At 50.1% G+C, this 23,893-nt stretch overlaps 1 protein-coding gene across 1 annotated transcript in view; it reads right to left on the reverse strand.

Annotated features, from left to right (window-relative positions):
• Positions 1 to 23,893, reverse strand: part of SLC2A9 (solute carrier family 2 member 9) — a 424,638-nt gene that overhangs the window by 269,668 nt on the left and 131,077 nt on the right. The window contains exon 8 of the mRNA XM_089677407.1: positions 21,424 to 21,611. Within this exon, the coding sequence (XP_089533533.1) occupies positions 21,424 to 21,611 (188 nt within the window). The remainder of the gene's footprint in view (positions 1 to 21,423; positions 21,612 to 23,893) is intronic.

The following is a 23,893-nucleotide window of genomic DNA, read 5'->3' on the forward strand; positions in this document are numbered from 1 at the left end:
TTTTTTTACACAGGTTAGGCAGGATAGGTAGCTGGGGGGAGGGAGGCATTTTTAAACATAGTTATTGTTAGGCTGGAATTCTACTTTAAACATGACCTCTAACTTACTCTGCTGTACAAATCCATGTGAGGACATTTGTGTTAAGGGGTGTGACTGTACTGGAATTGAAGGGCAGGAAGAATCATTAGCAACAAGAAAAATGGTACCTAAAGCTAGGTGCATTGAAAACTGGCCAGTTCTGTAGGCCTGATCAAATTTCAATCCTTGCATGGCTGTCCCTGTTCAACAGAAGTTGATCATTAGATCGACTTCTGTTGAATAAAGAGGTTGTAAAAATGTTTGTTGATCAGCTGCTGCAGCTGCTGATCAGTGTATTATGACTGCAAAGACCTGATGTCAGAATACAATGTCCCAGCATGGGAGGATTCCTCTATCCATCTTGCTTGTGTGGATGGAGGAATCTGTTTGTTTTTTGTTATTCATCCTGCTGGCTGCAATAAAAAAAAAAGCCTAATCATCTGTGGTCAGCAGGGGCAGACTGACCATTTGGAAACTCGGACACTGTCCAAGGGCCCGGGGTCAGTAGGGGGCCCCATGAGATGCCCCTGGTACCTTTTTCATAGGCTTTTTTGAGTTTGGGCAAGGACACAGGGGCCCCATGAGCCCCTATTGCCCGGGGGCCCCATGAGTTGTCAGTCCGCCCCTGGTGGTCAGCTTAAATAATTTCAAAGCAAAAAAGGACTATAAAAGAATAGAAATGTGTGAGACTTCAACTGGACTTTAAACAGTTACCTTATCCTTAAAGATCCTCATAGCGGCATAATTTTGCACATGTTAAAGCAGTTGTAAAGGTTCAATAGTCTTTTTTCTTTTTGCATTCTATGCATGAAGATAAAAAACCTTCTGTGTGCAGTAGCGCACCCAGCCTTCCTTAATACTTACTTGAGCTCCATCTTGATCCAGCAATGTGCATGAGAGCCTCGGCTGTCAAGGGTCTCTCCCTACTTTTTTGCTGAGGCAGAAGTAGGAGCCATTGGCACCTGCTACTTTCAATCACAGCCAGTGAGCCAATGAGGAGACAGTGAAGGGTGGGTCGAGCCGTGGCTGGGTGTGAATGGGCACACAGAGCAGCAGCTCAGGAGTGAGCCTGCTCAGGTGCCCCCATAGCAAGCTACTTGCTATAGGGGCACTAGACAGGAGGAAGAGGCCAAGAACGCTGGTGGGGGACCCAAGAAGATGAGGATTGGGGCTGCTTTGTGCCAAACCACTGCACAAAGCAGGTAAGTATGAAATGTTTGTTATTCTATAAAAAAAAAAGTTAATATCACTTATTATAGTAACATGTGGTGAAATGTTAACGGATAAGTTCACGTTTTGGACAAAAATAGTAAATGCACATTTTTTTGCAGGTAAAAAAATGTGCATTTATTATTTTTTGTCCAAAGGAGCCTGTAAACCATTGCACCAGTGATCAGTAGATTGCTGATGCCATGTAGGTCTTCTGTAGACCTGTCAGAATATCTGCTAGCCATACAAGATGTACCGCTCCACAGCGTCGTGGTAGTTCATTGAAACCTACAGCCGACAGCCGCTAAGGCTGCCGGGACTTGTAGACACTCATTCACAGAACTCTGTGAATGAGTGTCTTGGCACTTTTGGCTCTACTTCTCCTGTGGGTCACAGCAGCACATTTAGTTCTGCACTCCTGACTCCCAGATTCAGCTGACAGAGGATTTTAGCCCCACAGAGGTGTTCCAGACTTTGGAGGGATCCTGACTTTAATGTCGGGATCCACCCAGATGTCTGAGTGGCAGCTGACTTAGCCTCCTGAGCCGGACATTTCCGCCCTTCCACAGGCTGGCACTCCAGTGAGTGCAGACCAGACTGACAGTCACTGGTTTAATGAAGACGAAGAACCAAGCGATCAATAGTCTTTGAGGCGGCGGGGATAAATGTAGCATCAGACCAATGCTGCATTCACCAAGGTGCATATGATTGTTTTAACCTTAGAACTAAAATAGTAACTGCGCTTGTGGGATAACAATCAACTATGAGCAGCAAGCACACTTTGAAATATTTTTCACAGCAATTTAATATATACAAAAAATGTGCTGTGCTGAAATACACTAAATAAGTGCCGAACAAATCAAATAGTAAAGAAATAAAATGTCCAGTCAATTAGACAGTGTCTTTTCTTGAAATCGCTCTAGTGGAAGGCTTGGTTGGATTTACAATGAGCTATGGCCTCTAAATTCTTGGACAATTGAAGAGGCTGTATAATGCGTGGTGACTCAATATGGCGTCCATGCCCCAGAAGATGTCATTTTATGACAAAACATGTTGGGTAGAGCCTGTTGTGATGTTATCACATATATTGGAAATGGACCAGAAGTGCAGAGCTGTGTATGCAATTGTATACAGCTCTATTTATTTCTTTGCTTGTAAGTGCAATTTTATTGGCTTTTAATAAATATATAGACGTTTTCCCACTATGTGGAGCTTTTTGTTCTCTGCTCATTGGCATATCACTGCACACATTTGGAAATGATTGAGTGATGAGCCTTGTGCCGATACCCCTTGCAAAGAGGATGTCAGGGATCCGGGTATGAAATGTGTGGGAACACAGGCATTATCAGGGCTGGAGAGGTGGAATGGTCAGACAGGCCGTTTGGTACTGTAATGAACCGCCTGGTGGTACCTCTAGCAATCCACGGAATAGGGTTCCCCAGAGCGCGGAGTCTAAGTCCCAGTCTGCTTGTTCACCAGGGCCCCTGATGGTGGGGATGGACTTGGAGCAGACCGAAACCAGGTCGCGGCCCCTGAGTACACCTACCCGTGGTAGAGGGATCCGCCAGAGGTATCTGCAAACTGAGAGCCTGATGTGAAGAGGCGGATGGGCCCGAGCAGGATGGATGGATGAGCAGAAGCGTGGTCAGACAGGCAGAGTCGGTAACTGTGGGGGCAGCGCAGTACAAGGCAGCAGGCAGAGAATGGTCGGGTCACATGCTGGGTCAGCAACAATACGTCAGAGCAAATTAGGGGCATCCAAGAGAGAGGTCAGGCAAGCCAGGGGTCAGAGCAGGAGAGTACAGCACGGTCAGGAACAATCCAGGTCAGCAACAATCAAATAGCAAGGATACAGGAGCAGGAACACAGGCTAGCAGGTACAGGGGCTCATGGGAAACAAACACCAAGGCACTGACTGCAGGTCTGGCCATTGCTTAAATACTCCTCCTGCAATCAGCCTCAGGTGAAGGCTTGATTGCAGGAGTGAGATTCTGGCTGCTGAGAGCACCCGCTGGCCAGCACTGGTACTGCAGCCCACACGGCAGGTGAACCCCAGCACCACCTGTGCTGAGCCCATTCCTGACAGAGGACCAGCCTTGCAGAGGGAGTTGTTTGGTGGCTGGGAGTGTGGATCAGTATGCATTCCTTAAGCCCATTAAGACTCTTATAGCTATAGAGTCATATTCATTTGGTAAGCAAAATTGAATCGCAATCTAGGTGGTGGCTTTACAGACTGGATTTCACAGGAAGATTGGATTCTTCTTTTGTATCAATTATTTAATCTATTGAGTTTTGGACACTATTGTTATACTGGAGATTTCATTTCACTACTATTTGATTCTTTGGGCTCATATGATTGTTTTTTTATTTTGAAATCCCACACTTCTCTTTTAATAGCCCTGCATTGTACATGATGGCACAGAAGGACCATCAACAGCACAGAGTGCCAGGGGAAGAGGACAACGTTGAAGCCGGCTGGAGCAGGCAGGGAGTATGGCAAGTAATACAGCCTCTCCGATACACCTGGAAATAAAGAACATTTAACCTTTTGCAGTGCTTGAGGACCCCACTGCAAGAGTATTTTTTTTTTTACAATTCTGGAGTTCAGCCCTAAATACAGTAACACAAAAGTGTAAGTATATAAACAAAAGTCAACTAACATAAAACTGAAAGCTCTGTCCTTCCCCTATGTATGAGCACTGGGTGCCTGAGTGACCAAATGCATAGACACATTTCTAATGCTAAGCTCTCATATGACCCCAGCGCCTGCAGTAATGAGATTACAGACAAAATCCTCCATCTTAGCATTGCTTTCATGCTTTGGTCTTTAAAGCAATACAACTGAGCCTATGAAGCAATAAAAGGTGGATTTGTGATAGATCTGCTATGCATTTAAAATGGTGTATCCTTTTTGGTGGGCTAACGCTGGCTAAAGAAAAAATAATAGAGTCTAGTAAAAACAAATGTTGGGAAAACAAGCATATAGCACAATGTGATTGTATGTCTATTTACAGTTATTACTAGAGATGAGCGAATCGAAGTATCCGAAGTGGAATTCGAGTCGAATTTCGGAAAAATTTCGATTCGTGCCGAATCCGAAAAACAGCCTAATTCGGACGCGCGAATCGAAATTTTTCCGAAAATGGCGGCTGACATGTGCGGCGACGGAGCGGGGATGTCGGGGAAGGCGCGCAGACAAGGCGCGCTGCCCCATAATGCATTCCTCAACGACATGTGATCGCATCAGCCAATCAGCAGCCAGCCAGCCAGCACTGTGTAATGGTCGAGGTATATATAGCGGCCATTTTGGAAATCTTCATTTGCCTGCAGTCATTGAACAGAGGCAGACCGCTCTGTACTAGGGACAGGGACAGAGTTAGGGCCACAGAAACGAGAATTGGGGACAGAGAGAAGTTACTTAGGGACAGAGAACCATTACTCAGGGACACAGACTTGTTAATGAGGGCCACAGAATCGTTATTTAGGGACAAAGAAACGCTAGTTAGGGCCACAGAATTCATACTCAGGGACAGACAGAATTGTTACTCAGTGCCAGAGAATTGTTACTTAGGGCCACAGAAACGTTATTAGGGCCACAGAATTTTTACTCAGGGACAGACAGAATTGTTACTGAGTGCCAGAGAATTGTTACTCAGGGACAGACAGAATTGTTACTGAGTGCCAGAGAATTGTTACTCTCACAGACACAAAATTGTTACTTGCACAGACACAGAATTGTTACTTGCACAGACACACAATTGTTACTCAGGGCCACAGAATTCATACTCAGGGACAGACAGAATTGTTACTGAGTGCCAGAGAATTGTTACTCAGGGACAGACAGAATTGTTACTGAGTGCCAGAGAATTGTTACTCTCACAGACACAAAATTGTTACTTGCACAGACACAGAATTGTTACTTGCACAGACACACAATTGTTACTCAGGGCCACAGAATTCATACTCAGGGACAGACAGAATTGTTACTGAGTGCCAGAGAATTCTTACTCAGGGCCACAGAATTCATACTCAGGGACAGACAGAATTGTTACTCAGGGACAGACAGAATTGTTACTGAGTGCCAGAGAATTGTTACTCAGGGACAGACAGAATTGTTACTGAGTGCCAGAGAATTCTTACTCAGGGACAGACAGAATTGTTACTGAGTGCCAGAGAATTGTTACTCTCACAGACACAAAATTGTTACTTGCACAGACACAGAATTGTTACTCGCACAGAGACAGAATTGTTACTCAGGGCCACAGAATTCATACTCAGGGACAGACAGAATTGTTACTGAGTGCCAGAGAATTGTTACTCAGGGACAGACAGAATTGTTACTGAGTGCCAGAGAATTGTTACTCTCACAGACACAAAATTGTTACTTGCACAGACACAGAATTGTTACTTGCACAGACACACAATTGTTACTCAGGGCCACAGAATTCATACTCAGGGACAGACAGAATTGTTACTCAGGGACAGACAGAATTGTTACTGAGTGCCAGAGAATTGTTACTCAGGGACAGACAGAATTGTTACTGAGTGCCAGAGAATTGTTACTCTCACAGACACAAAATTGTTACTTGCACAGACACAGAATTGTTACTTGCACAGACACACAATTGTTACTGAGTGCCAGAGAATTGTTACTCAGGGACAGACAGAATTGTTACTGAGTGCCAGAGAATTGTTACTCAGGGACAGACAGAATTGTTACTGAGTGCCAGAGAATTGTTACTCAGGGACAGACAGAATTGTTACTGAGTGCCAGAGAATTGTTACTCTCACAGACACAAAATTGTTACTTGCACAGACACAGAATTGTTACTCGCACAGAGACAGAATTGTTACTCAGGGCCACAGAATTCATACTCAGGGACAGACAGAATTGTTACTGAGTGCCAGAGAATTGTTACTCAGGGACAGACAGAATTGTTACTGAGTGCCAGAGAATTGTTACTCTCACAGACACAAAATTGTTACTTGCACAGACACAGAATTGTTACTTGCACAGACACACAATTGTTACTCAGGGCCACAGAATTCATACTCAGGGACAGACAGAATTGTTACTGAGTGCCAGAGAATTGTTACTCAGGGACAGACAGAATTGTTACTGAGTGCCAGAGAATTGTTACTCTCACAGACACAAAATTGTTACTTGCACAGACACAGAATTGTTACTTGCACAGACACACAATTGTTACTCAGGGCCACAGAATTCATACTCAGGGACAGACAGAATTGTTACTGAGTGCCAGAGAATTCTTACTCAGGGCCACAGAATTCATACTCAGGGACAGACAGAATTGTTACTCAGGGACAGACAGAATTGTTACTGAGTGCCAGAGAATTGTTACTCAGGGACAGACAGAATTGTTACTGAGTGCCAGAGAATTCTTACTCAGGGACAGACAGAATTGTTACTGAGTGCCAGAGAATTGTTACTCTCACAGACACAAAATTGTTACTTGCACAGACACAGAATTGTTACTCGCACAGAGACAGAATTGTTACTCAGGGCCACAGAATTCATACTCAGGGACAGACAGAATTGTTACTGAGTGCCAGAGAATTGTTACTCAGGGACAGACAGAATTGTTACTGAGTGCCAGAGAATTGTTACTCAGGGACAGACAGAATTGTTACTGAGTGCCAGAGAATTGTTACTCAGGGACAGACAGAATTGTTACTGAGTGCCAGAGAATTGTTACTCAGGGACAGACAGAATTGTTACTGAGTGCCAGAGAATTGTTACTCTCACAGACACAAAATTGTTACTTGCACAGACACAGAATTGTTACTCGCACAGAGACAGAATTGTTACTCAGGGCCACAGAATTCATACTCAGGGACAGACAGAATTGTTACTGAGTGCCAGAGAATTGTTACTCAGGGACAGACAGAATTGTTACTGAGTGCCAGAGAATTGTTACTCTCACAGACACAAAATTGTTACTTGCACAGACACAGAATTGTTACTTGCACAGACACACAATTGTTACTCAGGGCCACAGAATTCATACTCAGGGACAGACAGAATTGTTACTGAGTGCCAGAGAATTGTTACTCAGGGACAGACAGAATTGTTACTGAGTGCCAGAGAATTGTTACTCAGGGACAGACAGAATTGTTACTGAGTGCCAGAGAATTGTTACTCTCACAGACACAAAATTGTTACTTGCACAGACACAGAATTGTTACTCGCACAGAGACAGAATTGTTACTCAGGGCCACAGAATTCATACTCAGGGACAGACAGAATTGTTACTGAGTGCCAGAGAATTGTTACTCAGGGACAGACAGAATTGTTACTGAGTGCCAGAGAATTGTTACTCTCACAGACACAAAATTGTTACTTGCACAGACACAGAATTGTTACTTGCACAGACACACAATTGTTACTCAGGGCCACAGAATTCATACTCAGGGACAGACAGAATTGTTACTGAGTGCCAGAGAATTGTTACTCAGGGACACCTAATCGTTGAATTAAATAGTATGTCAGACAACATGCAGAGGAGTGGCAGAGGAGGCAATGTTTTAGGAGCGAGCAGACGTGGCAGCAGAGGAAGGGGTCGAGGCAGCAGTATTCGCAGCCAGAGGCCAGTGCTCCCGGTGTCATCCAGCGGTCGTGTCTCCACCGACAACCCTGCCGTCATTGATTGGTTGGCTCGGTCGTCTTCCTCTTCCCAGGTCACCTCTGACACCTACAGCCAACGGTCGGTGGGTACGTCAGACACAACCGTTAGTTGGCATGGCCCGGGACCAAGCCCACTGAAATCACGTGTCCTCTACCTGCCCCTGTCCTTTGCTGTTCCCTCACCAAGCGAAGTATCGCATGCTGTGGGCTCAGCCCCACTGTACAGTGAGGAAGAGCTAACAGAGGGCGGTCAGGAACGGGGGGAGACATCGGCCTTTTCAGCAGCCAAGCGAACAAGTACTGGCGAGGAGAGTGGCTCGGTAGCCGGTCTAGAGACAGGTCTGTCTCCTGACCCAGACGCAGCCGAGGGGGCTAGTAGTGAGGCGGAGACCCTACTTGATGATGAGGAGGTTGATCGCACTTGGCAGCCTCGTCGTCATCAGGCAATTTCTTCCGCATCATCAGGAGAAGAGGGTGGCAGCTTGGCAGCGAGCAAAACAGTCGGTGGGTTGCCCAGGAGACAGCAGCAGGGTCGCATCAGTGTCAGTGGAGCCAAACGTCCACGGAGTAGAGCACCAGCTCCACTGCAGCCTACCACCACGGCCAGTAGTGGTGCCGGTGCGCACGGAGGAAGTAGCAGTCAGCCAGTGAAGAGTAGCGGGGGCAAAGTTTCCTACTCGGTGGTGTGGCAATTTTTCCTCAAGCCGCCCGAGGAAGTAAACGTAGCCGTATGTCGACTATGTGGCCAGAAATGCAAGCGTGGCCAGGGGGCCCATGTTGGGACTACAGCGTTGCGTCAGCATATGCAGCGTCACCATTCGGTGGCCTGGGAAAACCGTGATAAACATACGGCGGTTCTGCCTGCCCCAGCCCCCGCTCCATCACCCGCTCCGTTACTTGCTCCGTCACCCGACGTCGTCAATCGCCCTCTATCAGCCAGTCAAGGCTCCAACACCTCTGCTGAGGGGAGTTGTCGCTCATTGGCATCTTCCGCTCGTTCAGATGCTCCTTCTCCTGCTACTCCTCTTCTCGGATTCCGTCAACAGTCTTTCTTGGAATCCGTATCCAAGAGACAACAGTTTGCGAGCACGCACCCGACGGTGCAAAAGCTGAACGTCCTCCTGTCCAAGTTGCTGGTGCTGCAGTCCCTCCCTTTCCAACTGGTGGACTCAGCACCTTTCCGAGAAATGATGGCTTGTGCCGCGCCGCGGTGGAGAGTGCCAAGCCGTCATTTCTTTGCCCAAAAGGCAGTGCCAGCCCTGCATTCACATGTAGAAGAGATGGTGGGCCAGTCTTTGAGCATGTCGGTCTCTGCCAAAGTGCACGGCAGCGCCGACGTGTGGAGCTGTAACTACGGTCAGGGACAGTACATGTCATTTACGGCCCACTGGGTGAACGTGGTGCCGGCACAGCCGCACCAGCAACTTGGACAGGTCACGACGCTTTTGCCTCCACGTTTGCACGTCCTTGGTCCAGCAAGCATGTCCGCCTCTACCACCTCTTTTTCCGCCGTGTCCTCAGCCGCCACCCCCGTGCCAAGTCCCATTACCCGACCGGCATATCACATGTGCAGGGCGCAACGGTGTCACGCTGTGCTGCACCTGGTATGCCTTGGCGAACGTAGTCACACAGGGGAGGAACTGCTGAGTGTAATGAACAGAGAAATCGACAGATGGCTGTCTCCGCGCAAACTAAAAATCGGAACCATGTTGACTGACAACGGAAAGAACATGGTGTCTGCTCTGCGTCAAGGAAGGTTGTGCCATGCGCCATGCATGGCTCACGTGTTCAATCTGGTTGTCAAGCGGTTCCTAAAATCCACCATCCCACTGCAAGACATCCTTAAAATGTCACGTAAACTGTGCATGCATTTCAGCCATTCCTACACCGCAAAGAACACCCTCATTGAGCTGCAGCGGCAGAACGGAATTCCACAGCATCGCCTGATCTGCGACGTTGCAACAAGGTGGAATTCAACCCTACACATGTTAGACCGCCTTTACGAGCAGCGAAAGGCCATCACCGATTTCCTGATGTTACAAGCGGATAAAGGTACTCCCCTGTGTAACTTAGATGTCAGCCATTGGCAGCTCATGCGTGACACCTGCCGCTTGCTCAGGCCCTTTGAGGAGGCCACGCTATTCGTGAGTCGGCAGGACTATGGGATGAACGACGTCATTCCTCTGTTGCACGTCCTGGAACAAATGCTGTTAACAATGGCTGGTCAGGGTGCGGTAGACGTGGCGCACAGATGTCAACGCCACATGACCCCTGTGGGGGCAGGACAGGAAGAAGAGGAGGAGGTAGAGGAGGACATTTGTGCTCAGGAATTATTGAGTGAAATGGGTGGTTTTTCCACTCAGCGGACAGGAGTGGAGGAGCAGGAGCATCTGGTAGAGGAGGAGGAGGAGGAGACAGAGGACCCAGACGCACCGTGGCAGTATGCTGTGGAGATGGAGGCAGGGAGTCCCTCGCATTCCTTGGCACAAATGGCCCATAGCATGCTCGGTTGCTTGCGTAGCGACAGCCGAATAATAACCATCAGACAGAGGGATGACTTTTGGCTGTCCACCTTGTTGGACCCTCGCTACCGGTCCAAAATGGTGGCCTTTTTCACACCTGCTGAGAGGGAGGCCAAAATTACGTACTATAAAAACCACCTATGTAGTCAGTTGGTCTCTGCCTTTGTGCGCCAACGTCCATCCTCAGACACTGTGGGCCCTGTGCGCTCGCGTTCCGCTGGCATGGCAGCAGGGGAGGGGTGGGGTGGTAGGAGCAGTGGCAGCTCCACCAGCAGCGGCTGCCTCAGTCTGCAGTCGATGATGAGTAGCTTTCTTCACCAGCGCAGTGAGGAAACTACTAACCAGCCGCAGCAGCAGCAGCAGCATCAGGTGGACCTGGAGCAGGAGCTCAAACAACAGGCTTGGGCCTACTTGGACAGCACCCTGCCAACCGAGGTAGACAATCCCCTTGACTACTGGGCAACGAAACTTGACCTTTGGCCCCAACTAGCTGAATTTGCCCTTGAAAGGCTGTCATGCCCGGCCAGTAGCGTGGCATCGGAGCGCGTGTTTAGTGCGGCAGGAGGTATTGTAACTCCGCGGAGGACACGACTGTCCACCCAAAGTGTGGAGAGACTCACGTTTGTGAAAATGAATCAGGCGTGGATTAGTCTGGATTTCAAACCACCAGTTCCTGACACAACTGACTAAATCCGCCATGAATCATGCCTCAAACATGTGCCACTTTCAGGTCTCCTCACACTGCTGGTGTGTTGAATTTTTTGACATAGGGTGCTGGCAGATTACGGGCCTCCTATAGCTGCTGCCAGGCCCCTAATCTGCCATGGGCCCCTATATACCGCCTCCTCCTGCTGCTGCCAGGTCCAGAGTCTCTCATGGGTCCCTGTACGGCCTCCCATTGCTGCTGTCTCCATCGCCACACTCTGCTGCCATGTGCCACTTTCAGGTCTCTTCACACTGCTGGTGTGTTAAATTTTTTGACATAGGGTGCAGGCAGATTACGGGCCTCACATAGCTGCTGCCAGGCCCCTAATCTGCCATGGGCCCCTATATACCACCTCCTCCTGCTGCTGCCAGGTCCAGAGTCTCTCATGGGTCCCTGTACGGCCTCCCATTGCTGCTGTCTCCATCGCCACACTCTGCTGCCATGTGCCACTTTCAGGTCTCTTCACACTGCTGGTGTGTTAAATTTTTTGACATAGGGTGCTGCAAGATAACGGGCCTCACATAGCTGCTGCCAGGCCCCTAATCAGCCATGGGCCCCTATACCGCCTCCTCCTGCTGCTGCCAGGTCCAGAGTCTCTCATGCCATGTGCCACTTTCAGGTCTCTTCACACTGCTGGTGTGTTTAATTTTTTGACATAGGGTGCAGGCAGATTACGGGCCTCACATAGCTGCTGCCAGGCCCCTAATCTGCCATGGGCCCCTATATACCGCCTCCTCATGCTGCTGCCAAGTCCAGAGTCTGTCATGGTCCCTGTACGGCCTCCCATTGCTGCTGTCTCCATCGCCACACTCTGCTGCCATGTGCCACTTTCAGGTCTCTTCACACTGCTGGTGTGTTAAATTTTTTGACATAGGGTGCTGCAAGATAACGGGCCTCACATAGCTGCTGCCAGGCCCCTAATCAGCCATGGGCCCCTATACCGCCTCCTCCTGCTGCTGCCAGGTCCAGAGTCTCTCATGCCATGTGCCACTTTCAGGTCTCTTCACACTGCTGGTGTGTTTAATTTTTTGACATAGGGTGCAGGCAGATTACGGGCCTCACATAGCTGCTGCCAGGCCCCTAATCTGCCATGGGCCCCTATATACCGCCTCCTCATGCTGCTGCCAAGTCCAGAGTCTGTCATGGTCCCTGTACGGCCTCCCATTGCTGCTGTCTCCATCGCCACACTCTGCTGCCATGTGCCACTTTCAGGTCTCTTCACACTGCTGGTGTGTTAAATTTTTTGACATAGGGTGCAGGCAGATTACGGGCCTCACATAGCTGCTGCCAGGCCCCTAATCTGCCATGGGCCCCTATATACCACCTCCTCCTGCTGCTGCCAGGTCCAGAGTCTCTCATGGGTCCCTGTACGGCCTCCCATTGCTGCTGTCTCCATCGCCACACTCTGCTGCCATGTGCCACTTTCAGGTCTCTTCACACTGCTGGTGTGTTAAATTTTTTGACATAGGGTGCAGGCAGATTACGGGCCTCACATAGCTGCTGCCAGGCCCCTAATCTGCCATGGGCCCCTATATACCACCTCCTCCTGCTGCTGCCAGGTCCAGAGTCTCTCATGGGTCCCTGTACGGCCTCCCATTGCTGCTGTCTCCATCGCCACACTCTGCTGCCATGTGCCACTTTCAGGTCTCTTCACACTGCTGGTGTGTTAAATTTTTTGACATAGGGTGCTGCAAGATAACGGGCCTCACATAGCTGCTGCCAGGCCCCTAATCTGCCATGGGCCCCTATATACCGCCTCCTCATGCTGCTGCCAAGTCTAGAGTCTCTCATGGGTCCCTGTACGGCCTCCCATTGCTGCTGTCTCCATCGCCACACTCTGCTGCCATGTGCCACTTTCAGGTCTCTTCACACTGCTGGTGTGTTAAATTTTTTGACATAGGGTGCAGGCAGATTACGGGCCTCACATAGCTGCTGCCAGGCCCCTAATCTGCCATGGGCCCCTATATACCGCCTCCTCATGCTGCTGCCAAGTCTAGAGTCTCTCATGGGTCCCTGTACGGCCTCCCATTGCTGCTGTCTCCATCGCCACACTCTGCTGCCATGTGCCACTTTCAGGTCTCTTCACACTGCTGGTGTGTTAAATTTTTTGACATAGGGTGCTGCAAGATAACGGGCCTCACATAGCTGCTGCCAGGCCCCTAATCTGCCATGGGCCCCTATATACCGCCTCCTCATGCTGCTGCCAAGTCCAGAGTCTGTCATGGTCCCTGTACGGCCTCCCATTGCTGCTGTCTCCATCGCCACACTCTGCTGCCATGTGCCACTTTCAGGTCTCTTCACACTGCTGGTGTGTTAAATTTTTTGACATAGGGTGCAGGCAGATTACGGGCCTCACATAGCTGCTGCCAGGCCCCTAATCTGCCATGGGCCCCTATATACCGCCTCCTCATGCTGCTGCCAAGTCCAGAGTCTGTCATGGTCCCTGTACGGCCTCCCATTGCTGCTGTCTCCATCGCCACACTCTGCTGCCATGTGCCACTTTCAGGTCTCTTCACACTGCTGGTGTGTTAAATTTTTTGACATAGGGTGCTGCAAGATAACGGGCCTCACATAGCTGCTGCCAGGCCCCTAATCAGCCATGGGCCCCTATACCGCCTCCTCCTGCTGCTGCCAGGTCCAGAGTCTCTCATGCCATGTGCCACTTTCAGGTCTCTTCACACTGCTGGTGTGTTTAATTTTTTGACATAGGGTGCAGGCAGATTACGGGCCTCACATAGCTGCTGCCAGGCCCCTAATCTGCCATGGGCCCCTATATACCGCCTCCTCATGCTGCTGCCAAGTCCAGAGTCTGTCATGGTCCCTGTACGGCCTCCCATTGCTGCTGTCTCCATCGCCACACTCTGCTGCCATGTGCCACTTTCAGGTCTCTTCACACTGCTGGTGTGTTAAATTTTTTGACATAGGGTGCAGGCAGATTACGGGCCTCACATAGCTGCTGCCAGGCCCCTAATCTGCCATGGGCCCCTATATACCACCTCCTCCTGCTGCTGCCAGGTCCAGAGTCTCTCATGGGTCCCTGTACGGCCTCCCATTGCTGCTGTCTCCATCGCCACACTCTGCTGCCATGTGCCACTTTCAGGTCTCTTCACACTGCTGGTGTGTTAAATTTTTTGACATAGGGTGCTGCAAGATAACGGGCCTCACATAGCTGCTGCCAGGCCCCTAATCAGCCATGGGCCCCTATACCGCCTCCTCCTGCTGCTGCCAGGTCCAGAGTCTCTCATGCCATGTGCCACTTTCAGGTCTCTTCACACTGCTGGTGTGTTTAATTTTTTGACATAGGGTGCAGGCAGATTACGGGCCTCACATAGCTGCTGCCAGGCCCCTAATCTGCCATGGGCCCCTATATACCGCCTCCTCATGCTGCTGCCAAGTCCAGAGTCTGTCATGGTCCCTGTACGGCCTCCCATTGCTGCTGTCTCCATCGCCACACTCTGCTGCCATGTGCCACTTTCAGGTCTCTTCACACTGCTGGTGTGTTAAATTTTTTGACATAGGGTGCAGGCAGATTACGGGCCTCACATAGCTGCTGCCAGGCCCCTAATCTGCCATGGGCCCCTATATACCACCTCCTCCTGCTGCTGCCAGGTCCAGAGTCTCTCATGGGTCCCTGTACGGCCTCCCATTGCTGCTGTCTCCATCGCCACACTCTGCTGCCATGTGCCACTTTCAGGTCTCTTCACACTGCTGGTGTGTTAAATTTTTTGACATAGGGTGCTGCAAGATAACGGGCCTCACATAGCTGCTGCCAGGCCCCTAATCTGCCATGGGCCCCTATATACCGCCTCCTCATGCTGCTGCCAAGTCCAGAGTCTGTCATGGTCCCTGTACGGCCTCCCATTGCTGCTGTCTCCATCGCCACACTCTGCTGCCATGTGCCACTTTCAGGTCTCTTCACACTGCTGGTGTGTTAAATTTTTTGACATAGGGTGCTGCAAGATAACGGGCCTCACATAGCTGCTGCCAGGCCCCTAATCAGCCATGGGCCCCTATACCGCCTCCTCCTGCTGCTGCCAGGTCCAGAGTCTCTCATGCCATGTGCCACTTTCAGGTCTCTTCACACTGCTGGTGTGTTTAATTTTTTGACATAGGGTGCAGGCAGATTACGGGCCTCACATAGCTGCTGCCAGGCCCCTAATCTGCCATGGGCCCCTATATACCGCCTCCTCATGCTGCTGCCAAGTCCAGAGTCTGTCATGGTCCCTGTACGGCCTCCCATTGCTGCTGTCTCCATCGCCACACTCTGCTGCCATGTGCCACTTTCAGGTCTCTTCACACTGCTGGTGTGTTAAATTTTTTGACATAGGGTGCAGGCAGATTACGGGCCTCACATAGCTGCTGCCAGGCCCCTAATCTGCCATGGGCCCCTATATACCACCTCCTCCTGCTGCTGCCAGGTCCAGAGTCTCTCATGGGTCCCTGTACGGCCTCCCATTGCTGCTGTCTCCATCGCCACACTCTGCTGCCATGTGCCACTTTCAGGTCTCTTCACACTGCTGGTGTGTTAAATTTTTTGACATAGGGTGCTGCAAGATAACGGGCCTCACATAGCTGCTGCCAGGCCCCTAATCTGCCATGGGCCCCTATATACCGCCTCCTCATGCTGCTGCCAAGTCCAGAGTCTGTCATGGTCCCTGTACGGCCTCCCATTGCTGCTGTCTCCATCGCCACACTCTGCTGCCATGTGCCACTTTCAGGTCTCTTCACACTGCTGGTGTGTTAAATTTTTTGACATAGGGTGCAGGCAGATTACGGGCCTCACATAGCTGCTGCCAGGCCCCTAATCTGCCATGGGCCCCTATATACCACCTCCTCCTGCTGCTGCCAGGTCCAGAGTCTCTCATGGGTCCCTGTACGGCCTCCCATTGCTGCTGTCTCCATCGCCACACTCTGCTGCCATGTGCCACTTTCAGGTCTCTTCACACTGCTGGTGTGTTAAATTTTTTGACATAGGGTGCTGCAAGATAACGGGCCTCACATAGCTGCTGCCAGGCCCCTAATCTGCCATGGGCCCCTATATACCGCCTCCTCATGCTGCTGCCAAGTCCAGAGTCTGTCATGGTCCCTGTACGGCCTCCCATTGCTGCTGTCTCCATCGCCACACTCTGCTGCCATGTGCCACTTTCAGGTCTCTTCACACTGCTGGTGTGTTAAATTTTTTGACATAGGGTGCAGGCAGATTACGGGCCTCACATAGCTGCTGCCAGGCCCCTAATCTGCCATGGGCCCCTATATACCACCTCCTCCTGCTGCTGCCAGGTCCAGAGTCTCTCATGGGTCCCTGTACGGCCTCCCATTGCTGCTGTCTCCATCGCCACACTCTGCTGCCATGTGCCACTTTCAGGTCTCTTCACACTGCTGGTGTGTTAAATTTTTTGACATAGGGTGCTGCAAGATAACGGGCCTCACATAGCTGCTGCCAGGCCCCTAATCTGCCATGGGCCCCTATATACCGCCTCCTCATGCTGCTGCCAAGTCCAGAGTCTGTCATGGTCCCTGTACGGCCTCCCATTGCTGCTGTCTCCATCGCCACACTCTGCTGCCATGTGCCACTTTCAGGTCTCTTCACACTGCTGGTGTGTTAAATTTTTTGACATAGGGTGCTGCAAGATAACGGGCCTCACATAGCTGCTGCCAGGCCCCTAATCAGCCATGGGCCCCTATACCGCCTCCTCCTGCTGCTGCCAGGTCCAGAGTCTCTCATGCCATGTGCCACTTTCAGGTCTCTTCACACTGCTGGTGTGTTTAATTTTTTGACATAGGGTGCAGGCAGATTACGGGCCTCACATAGCTGCTGCCAGGCCCCTAATCTGCCATGGGCCCCTATATACCGCCTCCTCATGCTGCTGCCAAGTCCAGAGTCTGTCATGGTCCCTGTACGGCCTCCCATTGCTGCTGTCTCCATCGCCACACTCTGCTGCCATGTGCCACTTTCAGGTCTCTTCACACTGCTGGTGTGTTAAATTTTTTGACATAGGGTGCTGCAAGATAACGGGCCTCACATAGCTGCTGCCAGGCCCCTAATCAGCCATGGGCCCCTATACCGCCTCCTCCTGCTGCTGCCAGGTCCAGAGTCTCTCATGCCATGTGCCACTTTCAGGTCTCTTCACACTGCTGGTGTGTTGAATTTTTTGACATAGGGTGCAGGCAGATTACGGGCCTCACATAGCTGCTGCCAGGCCCCTAATCTGCCATGGGCCCCTATATACCGCCTCCTCATGCTGCTGCCAAGTCCAGAGTCTGTCATGGTCCCTGTACGGCCTCCCATTGCTGCTGTCTCCATCGCCACACTCTGCTGCCATGTGCCACTTTCAGGTCTCTTCACACTGCTGGTGTGTTAAATTTTTTGACATAGGGTGCTGGCAGATTACGGGCCTCCTATAGCTGCTGCCAGGCCCCTAATCTGCCATGGGCCCCTATATACCGCCTCCTCATGCTGCTGCCAAGTTCAGAGTCTGTCATGGGTCCCTGTACGGCCTCCCATTGCTGCTGTCTCCATCGCCACACTCTGCCATGTGCCACTTTCAGGTCTCCTCACACTGCTGGTGTGTTGAATTTTTTGACATAGGGTGCTGGCAGATTACGGGCCTCCTATAGCTGCTGCCAGGCCCCTAATCTGCCATAAGCCCCTATATACCGCCTCCTCATGCTGCTGCCAAGTCCAGAGTCTGTCATGGGTCCCTGTACGGCCTCCCATTGCTGCTGTCTCCATCGCCACACTCTGCCATGTGCCACTTTCAGGTCTCCTCACACACTGCTGGTGTGTTGAATTTTTTGACATAGGGTGCTGGCAGATTACGGGCCTCCTATAGCTGCTGCCAGGCCCCTAATCTGCCGTAGGCCCCTATATACCGCCTCCTCATGCTGCTGCCAGGTCCAGAGTCTCTCATGGGTCCCTGTACGGCCTCCCATTGCTGCTGTCTCCATCGCCACACTCTGCCATGTGCCACTTTCAGGTCTCCTCACACTGCTGGTGTGTTCCATTTTTTGTCATAGGGTGCTGGCAGATTATGGGCCTCCCATAACTGCTGCCAGGCCCCTAATCTGCCATGGGCCCCTATACCGACTCCTCATGCTGTGACGTTGCAACAAGGTGGAATTCAACCCTACATATGTTAGACCGCCTTTACGAACAGCAAAAGGCCATCACAGATTTCCTGATGTTAAAAGCAGATAAAGGTACTCCCTGTGTAACTTAGATGTCAGCCATTGGCAGCTCATGCGTGACACCTGCCGCTTGCTCAGGCCCTTTGAGGAGGCCACGCTATTCGTGAGTCGGCAGGACTATGGGATGAACGACGTCATTCCTCTGTTGCACGTCCTGGAACAAATGCTGTTAACAATGGCTGGTCAGGGTGCGGTAGACGTGGCGCACAGATCTCAACGCCACATGGCCCCTGTGGGGGCAGGACTGGAAGAAGAGGAGGAGGTAGAGGAGGACATTGGTGCTCAGGAATTATTGAGTGAAATGGGTGGTTTTTCCACTCAGCGGACAGGAGTGGAGGAGCAGGAGCATCTGGTAGAGGAGGAGGAAGAGGAGACAGAGGACCTAGACGCACCGTGGCAGTATGCTGTGGAGATGGAGGCAGGGAGTCCCTCGCATTCCTTGGCACAAATGGCCCATAGCATGCTCGGTTGCTTGCGTAGCGACAGCCGAATAATAACCATCAGACAGAGGGATGACTTTTGGCTGTCCACCTTGTTGGACCCTCGCTACCATTCAAAAATGGTGGCCTTTTTCACACCTGCTGAGAGGGAGGCCAAAATAACGTACTATAAAAAACACCTATGTAGTCAGCTGGTCTCTGCCTGTCTGCGCCAACGTCCATCCTCAGACACTGTGGGCCCTGTGCGCTCGTGTTCCGCTGCCATGGCAGCAGGGGAGGGGTGGGGTGGTAGGAGCAGTGGCAGCTCCACCAGCAGCGGCTGCCTCAGTCTGCAGTCGATGATGAGTAGCTTTCTTCACCAGCGCAGTGAGGAAACTACTAACCAGCCGCAGCAGCAGCAGCAGCATCAGGTGGACCTGGAGCAGGACCTCAAACAACAGGCTTAGGCCTACTTGGACAGCACCCTGCCAACCGAGGTAGACAATCCCCTTGACTACTGGGCAACGAAACTTGACCTTTGGCCCCAACTAGCTGAATTTGCCCTTGAAAGGCTGTCATGCCCGGCCAGTAGCGTGGCATCGGAGCGCGTGTTTAGTGCGGCAGGAGGTATTGCAACTCCGCGGAGGACACGACTGTCCACCCAAAGTGTGGAGAGACTCACGTTTGTGAAAATGAATCAGGCGTGGATTAGTCTGGATTTCAAACCACCAGTTCCTGACACAACTGACTAAATCCGCCATGAATCATGCCCCAAACATGTGCCACTTTCAGGTCTCCTCACACTGCTGGTGTGTTCCATTTTTTGTCATAGGGTGCTGGCAGATTACGGGCCTCCCATAGCTGCTGCCAGGCCCCTAATCTGCCATGGGCCCCTATACCGCCTCCTCATGCTGCTGCCAAGTCCAGAGTCTCTCATGGGTCCCTGTACGGCCTCCCATTGCTGCTGCCTCCATCGCCACACTCTGCCATGTGCCACTTTCAGGTCTCCTCACACTGCTGGTGTGTTCCATTTTTTGTCATAGGGTGCTGGCAGATTACGGGCCTCCCATAGCTGCTGCCAGGCCCCTAATCTGCCATGGGCCCCTATACCGCCTCCTCATGCTGCTGCCAGGTCCAGAGTCTCTCATGGGTCCCTGTACGGCCTCCCATTGCTGCTGTCTCCATCGCCACACTCTGCCATGTGCCACTTTCAGGTCTCCTCACACTGCTGGTGTGTTCCATTTTTTGTCATAGGGTGCTGGCAGATTACGGGCCTCCCATAGCTGCTGCCAGGCCCGTAATCTGCCATGGGCCCCCGTACCGACTCCTCATGCTGCTGCCAGGCCCGTAATCTGTCATGGGCCACTGTTGTCGCTTGTTGGCATATTCCGCTCGTTCAGATGCTCCTTCTCCTGCTACTCCTCTTCACGGATTCCGTCAGCAGTCTTTCTTGGAATCCGTTTCCAAGAGACAACAGTTTGCGAGCACGCACCCGACGGTGCAGAAGCTGAACGTCCTCCTGTCCAAGTTGCTGCTGCCAGGCTCGTAATCTGTCATGCGCCCCTGTACCGCCTCCTCATGCTGCTGCCAGGTCCAGAGTGTGTCATGGGCCCCCGTACCGACTCCTCATGCTGCTGCCAGGCCCGTAATCTGTCATGGGCCCCTGTACCGCCTCCCCATGCTGCTGCCAGGTCCAGAGTGTGTCATGGGTCCCTGTACGGCCTCCCATTGCTGCTGCCAGGCCCGTAATCTGCCATGGGCCCCTGTACCGACTCCTCATGCTGCTGCCAGGCCCGTAATCTGCCATGGGCCCCTGTACCGCCTCCTCATGCTGCTGCCAGGTCCAGAGTGTGTCATGGGTCCCTGTACGGCCTCCCATTGCTGCTGTCTCTATCGCCACACTCTGCCATGTGCCACTTTCAGGTCTCCTCACACTGCTGGTGGTTTCCATTTTTGTCATAGGGTGCTGTATGGCCTCCCATTGCTGCTGCCTCCACCGCCACACTGTGGCTCCACACTCTGGTTTTGGCCCCGTGACTGCCCAAATGAGTGAAGTGTGCGGTGATTCTAAGATCGACGGCACTCATCTGCATGTCATACTGACTGACAGTATTATTTCTCTTCCCCAGCAGACTCCAAGGGCATTTAAATTAAAGGTACAGTGTTCTGCACTAATATTAAGTCTCTCTGAAGCCTAGAAACACCCTTTTTTAAGTTAAATTCACAGCGAATTTATTCGACTCGAATCGAATATTGTCCACGAATTCGCCGAATCAGTCGAATCGAATTTTTCATTTCTTCGCTCATCTCTAGTTATTACGTGTTAATTTTTTTTTCAGACTTTTTTACTTAATTCTGAAAACTCCTAAGAATTCTAAATGATAGAATTTATGCCTCTAAATACACTTAAAAGCCAACTGGTAACTGAGCTGTCCAGAGTTCCCTAATTACCCTATCAGGATTGATGAAAATTGTGGCTATGTGCCACTTATCAACAGGCCAGTGTGAGTCTTTTATCCCAATCGTATTACAACCTAATTCAAGTAATTGCCATTTCCACAAAAGCACCCTTACAACTACACAATGACCTCAGATCCATCTAAAGAGAGCACAGGAGTAGATCTGTATTTACTCTGTACTCATTATGTTACTTACAGCATTGAGGCCGCACAGCTGATAACAGGCCATAGTGGTAATAACAGTTATAATCTGCCATCTAGCAGAACGTGTCTTGAAAAGTTCGATGACGGAAACGCTGCGGATGTTCCTTTGTATCTGTGTTTCTGCCAGTACATCTTCTATATCTTGAGAAACATCCTTTCTTCCAAGGAATGTGCAGAAAGCTGTGCAAATAAATGCAGTGTTTAATTTCTAGTGATACAAATAGAAATAATAATTTCAAGTAACTGATACTGTGAAAGAAGTGCAAGAGTTCATGACTGAAAATTAAATGCCAGCCTTTGGTTATATCTGATGACTTGACACTATCAATAAACTCCATTGTAAAAGAAAATTAAATTCCAAAAATTAGAAATGCCACTATACTGTATAATGTCCACTCATCTAACTTGTTTATGTACTGTATACAGTATTTGGATTCTCATACCAAAGACTGACAACATCACCATCTGAGATCTCTAAGGTTGGATAATTTGTTGTCCTCGGATAGGAGTTTATGAATGAAATGTATCCATCAGTATCCTTCATGTGTCCCTATGCATATACTTCGTAACATTCTACTCAAATTTTGCAGTGTGGTGCACATTTATTACCCAAATAGTTAAGCACAAATGAATATTTCACAATTCACATGCTATTTGCTCATGACGCATTAGCTTTCAACATTGGGACAATGGTGGTTTTCAGTGTACAGTAGACATGTGCACGCCATAAATCTTCGTTTTGTTTAAGATTGATTAAGATTCATTCATTGTATTATTATTATTCATTATTATTATCATTGTATTATTATTATTATTATACAGGATTTATATAGCGCCAACAGTTTGCATAGCATTTTACAAAATGAAGGTAGATATTACAGTTGCAATACAATTTGGTACAAGAGGAAACAGAGGATCCTGCTCGTTAGATCTTACAATCTAGGCGGAAGGGTTGAGTGATACAAAAGGTAATAGCTATGGGGGATGAGCTGATGGAAGAAGTAAAAGGTAGCTTACTAGTCAGAAGCAGGATAGACTTCTTTAACCACTTGCCTGCTCGGCACTTATACCCCCTTCCTGCCCAGGCCAATATTCAGCTTTCAGCGCTGTCACACTTTGAATGACAATTGCGCGGTCATGCAGCACTGTACCCATATTAAATTTTTAGCATTTTTTTTTTAGACAGATAGAGCTTACTTTTGGTGGTATGTAATCACCTCTGTGTTTTTTATTTCTTGCTAAACAAATCAAAAACAATTGAAAAGTTTGAAAAAAAAGAGTTTTTTCTTAGTTTTTGTTTTAAATTTTGTAAATAAGTGATTTTTCTCCTTCACTGATATGCCCTAATGAGGCTGCAGTGATGAGCACTGATAGGTGGCACTGATGGGCACTGATAGGTGGCACTGATGGGCACTGATGAGGAGGCACTGGTAGGTGGCACTGATGGGCATTGACAGGCATCACTGATGGGCACTGAAAGGCAGCACTCATATAGGGCACATATAGGCGGCACTGATAGGCGGCACTGACTGGCACTGTTAGGTGGCACTGTTAGGTGGCAATGATAGGCAGCACTGACGGGCACTGATAGTCGGCACTGATGTGCACTGATAGTCAGCACTGACTGGCACTGATAGGCAGCACTGACTGGCACTGATAGGCGGCATTGATTGGCAGCACTGATAGGTGGCACTGACTGGCACTGATAGGTGACACCTAAAGGCAGGTCAGATGAGCACTGATATGTGGCATTGATGTGGCACTGATGAGCACTGACAGCTGGCATTGATGGACACTGAGAGGTGGCACTGCTGGGGCTACACTGATCATCAGTGTCCTGATGATCAGTATACATGTCCCCTTAGAGGAATGCCGATTACCGGCTCTCCTCTCCTCATGAGCTGTCAGCGTGGCAGCTTGTGAGGAGAGAAATGCCGAAAACCAGCATTTCCCTATTTACATGAGATCAGCTGTGATTGGACACAGCTGATCACATGACAGAGCCAAAATCTTTGGCTCTTTCCGTTGATCAGTGATCCGCTGTGTCCGAGGGACACAGCGCACCGCCGATCGCTGCGCTGCGCACTCCTGGAGTCACGCATGCACGGTTAGAATGGGAGGACATCATATGACGTCCTCCCAGAACGAGAGAACCACCTTGTGCCCGTCATTGCCTTATATGGTGGGCGAGAGGTGGTTAAAGAGAACGGTTTTCAGGGATCGTCTAAAGAAGGATAGATTAATGATAGTCGGAAATATTGGGGTAAGGAATTCCAAACAATGGTAGAAGCGTGGGAGAAGTCCTGCAGGTGAGCATGGGAGGAGGTGACAAGGGAACTAGAGAGCAGAAAGTCTTGGGAGGATCGAAGAGAGTGGTTTGGTAAATATTTTGAGACCAGATTAGTGATGTAGATTGTAGATTTTCATTTTGTTGTATTCAGCATGAGCGTTTTGGTGGTGTG

The sequence above is a fragment of the Staurois parvus genome, unplaced genomic scaffold (genome assembly GCF_062004578.1).
Source record: "Staurois parvus isolate SC_StPar_1 unplaced genomic scaffold, SC_StPar_1.0 ptg000186l, whole genome shotgun sequence".
In the NCBI taxonomy this organism is placed as follows: Eukaryota; Metazoa; Chordata; class Amphibia; order Anura; family Ranidae; genus Staurois; species Staurois parvus.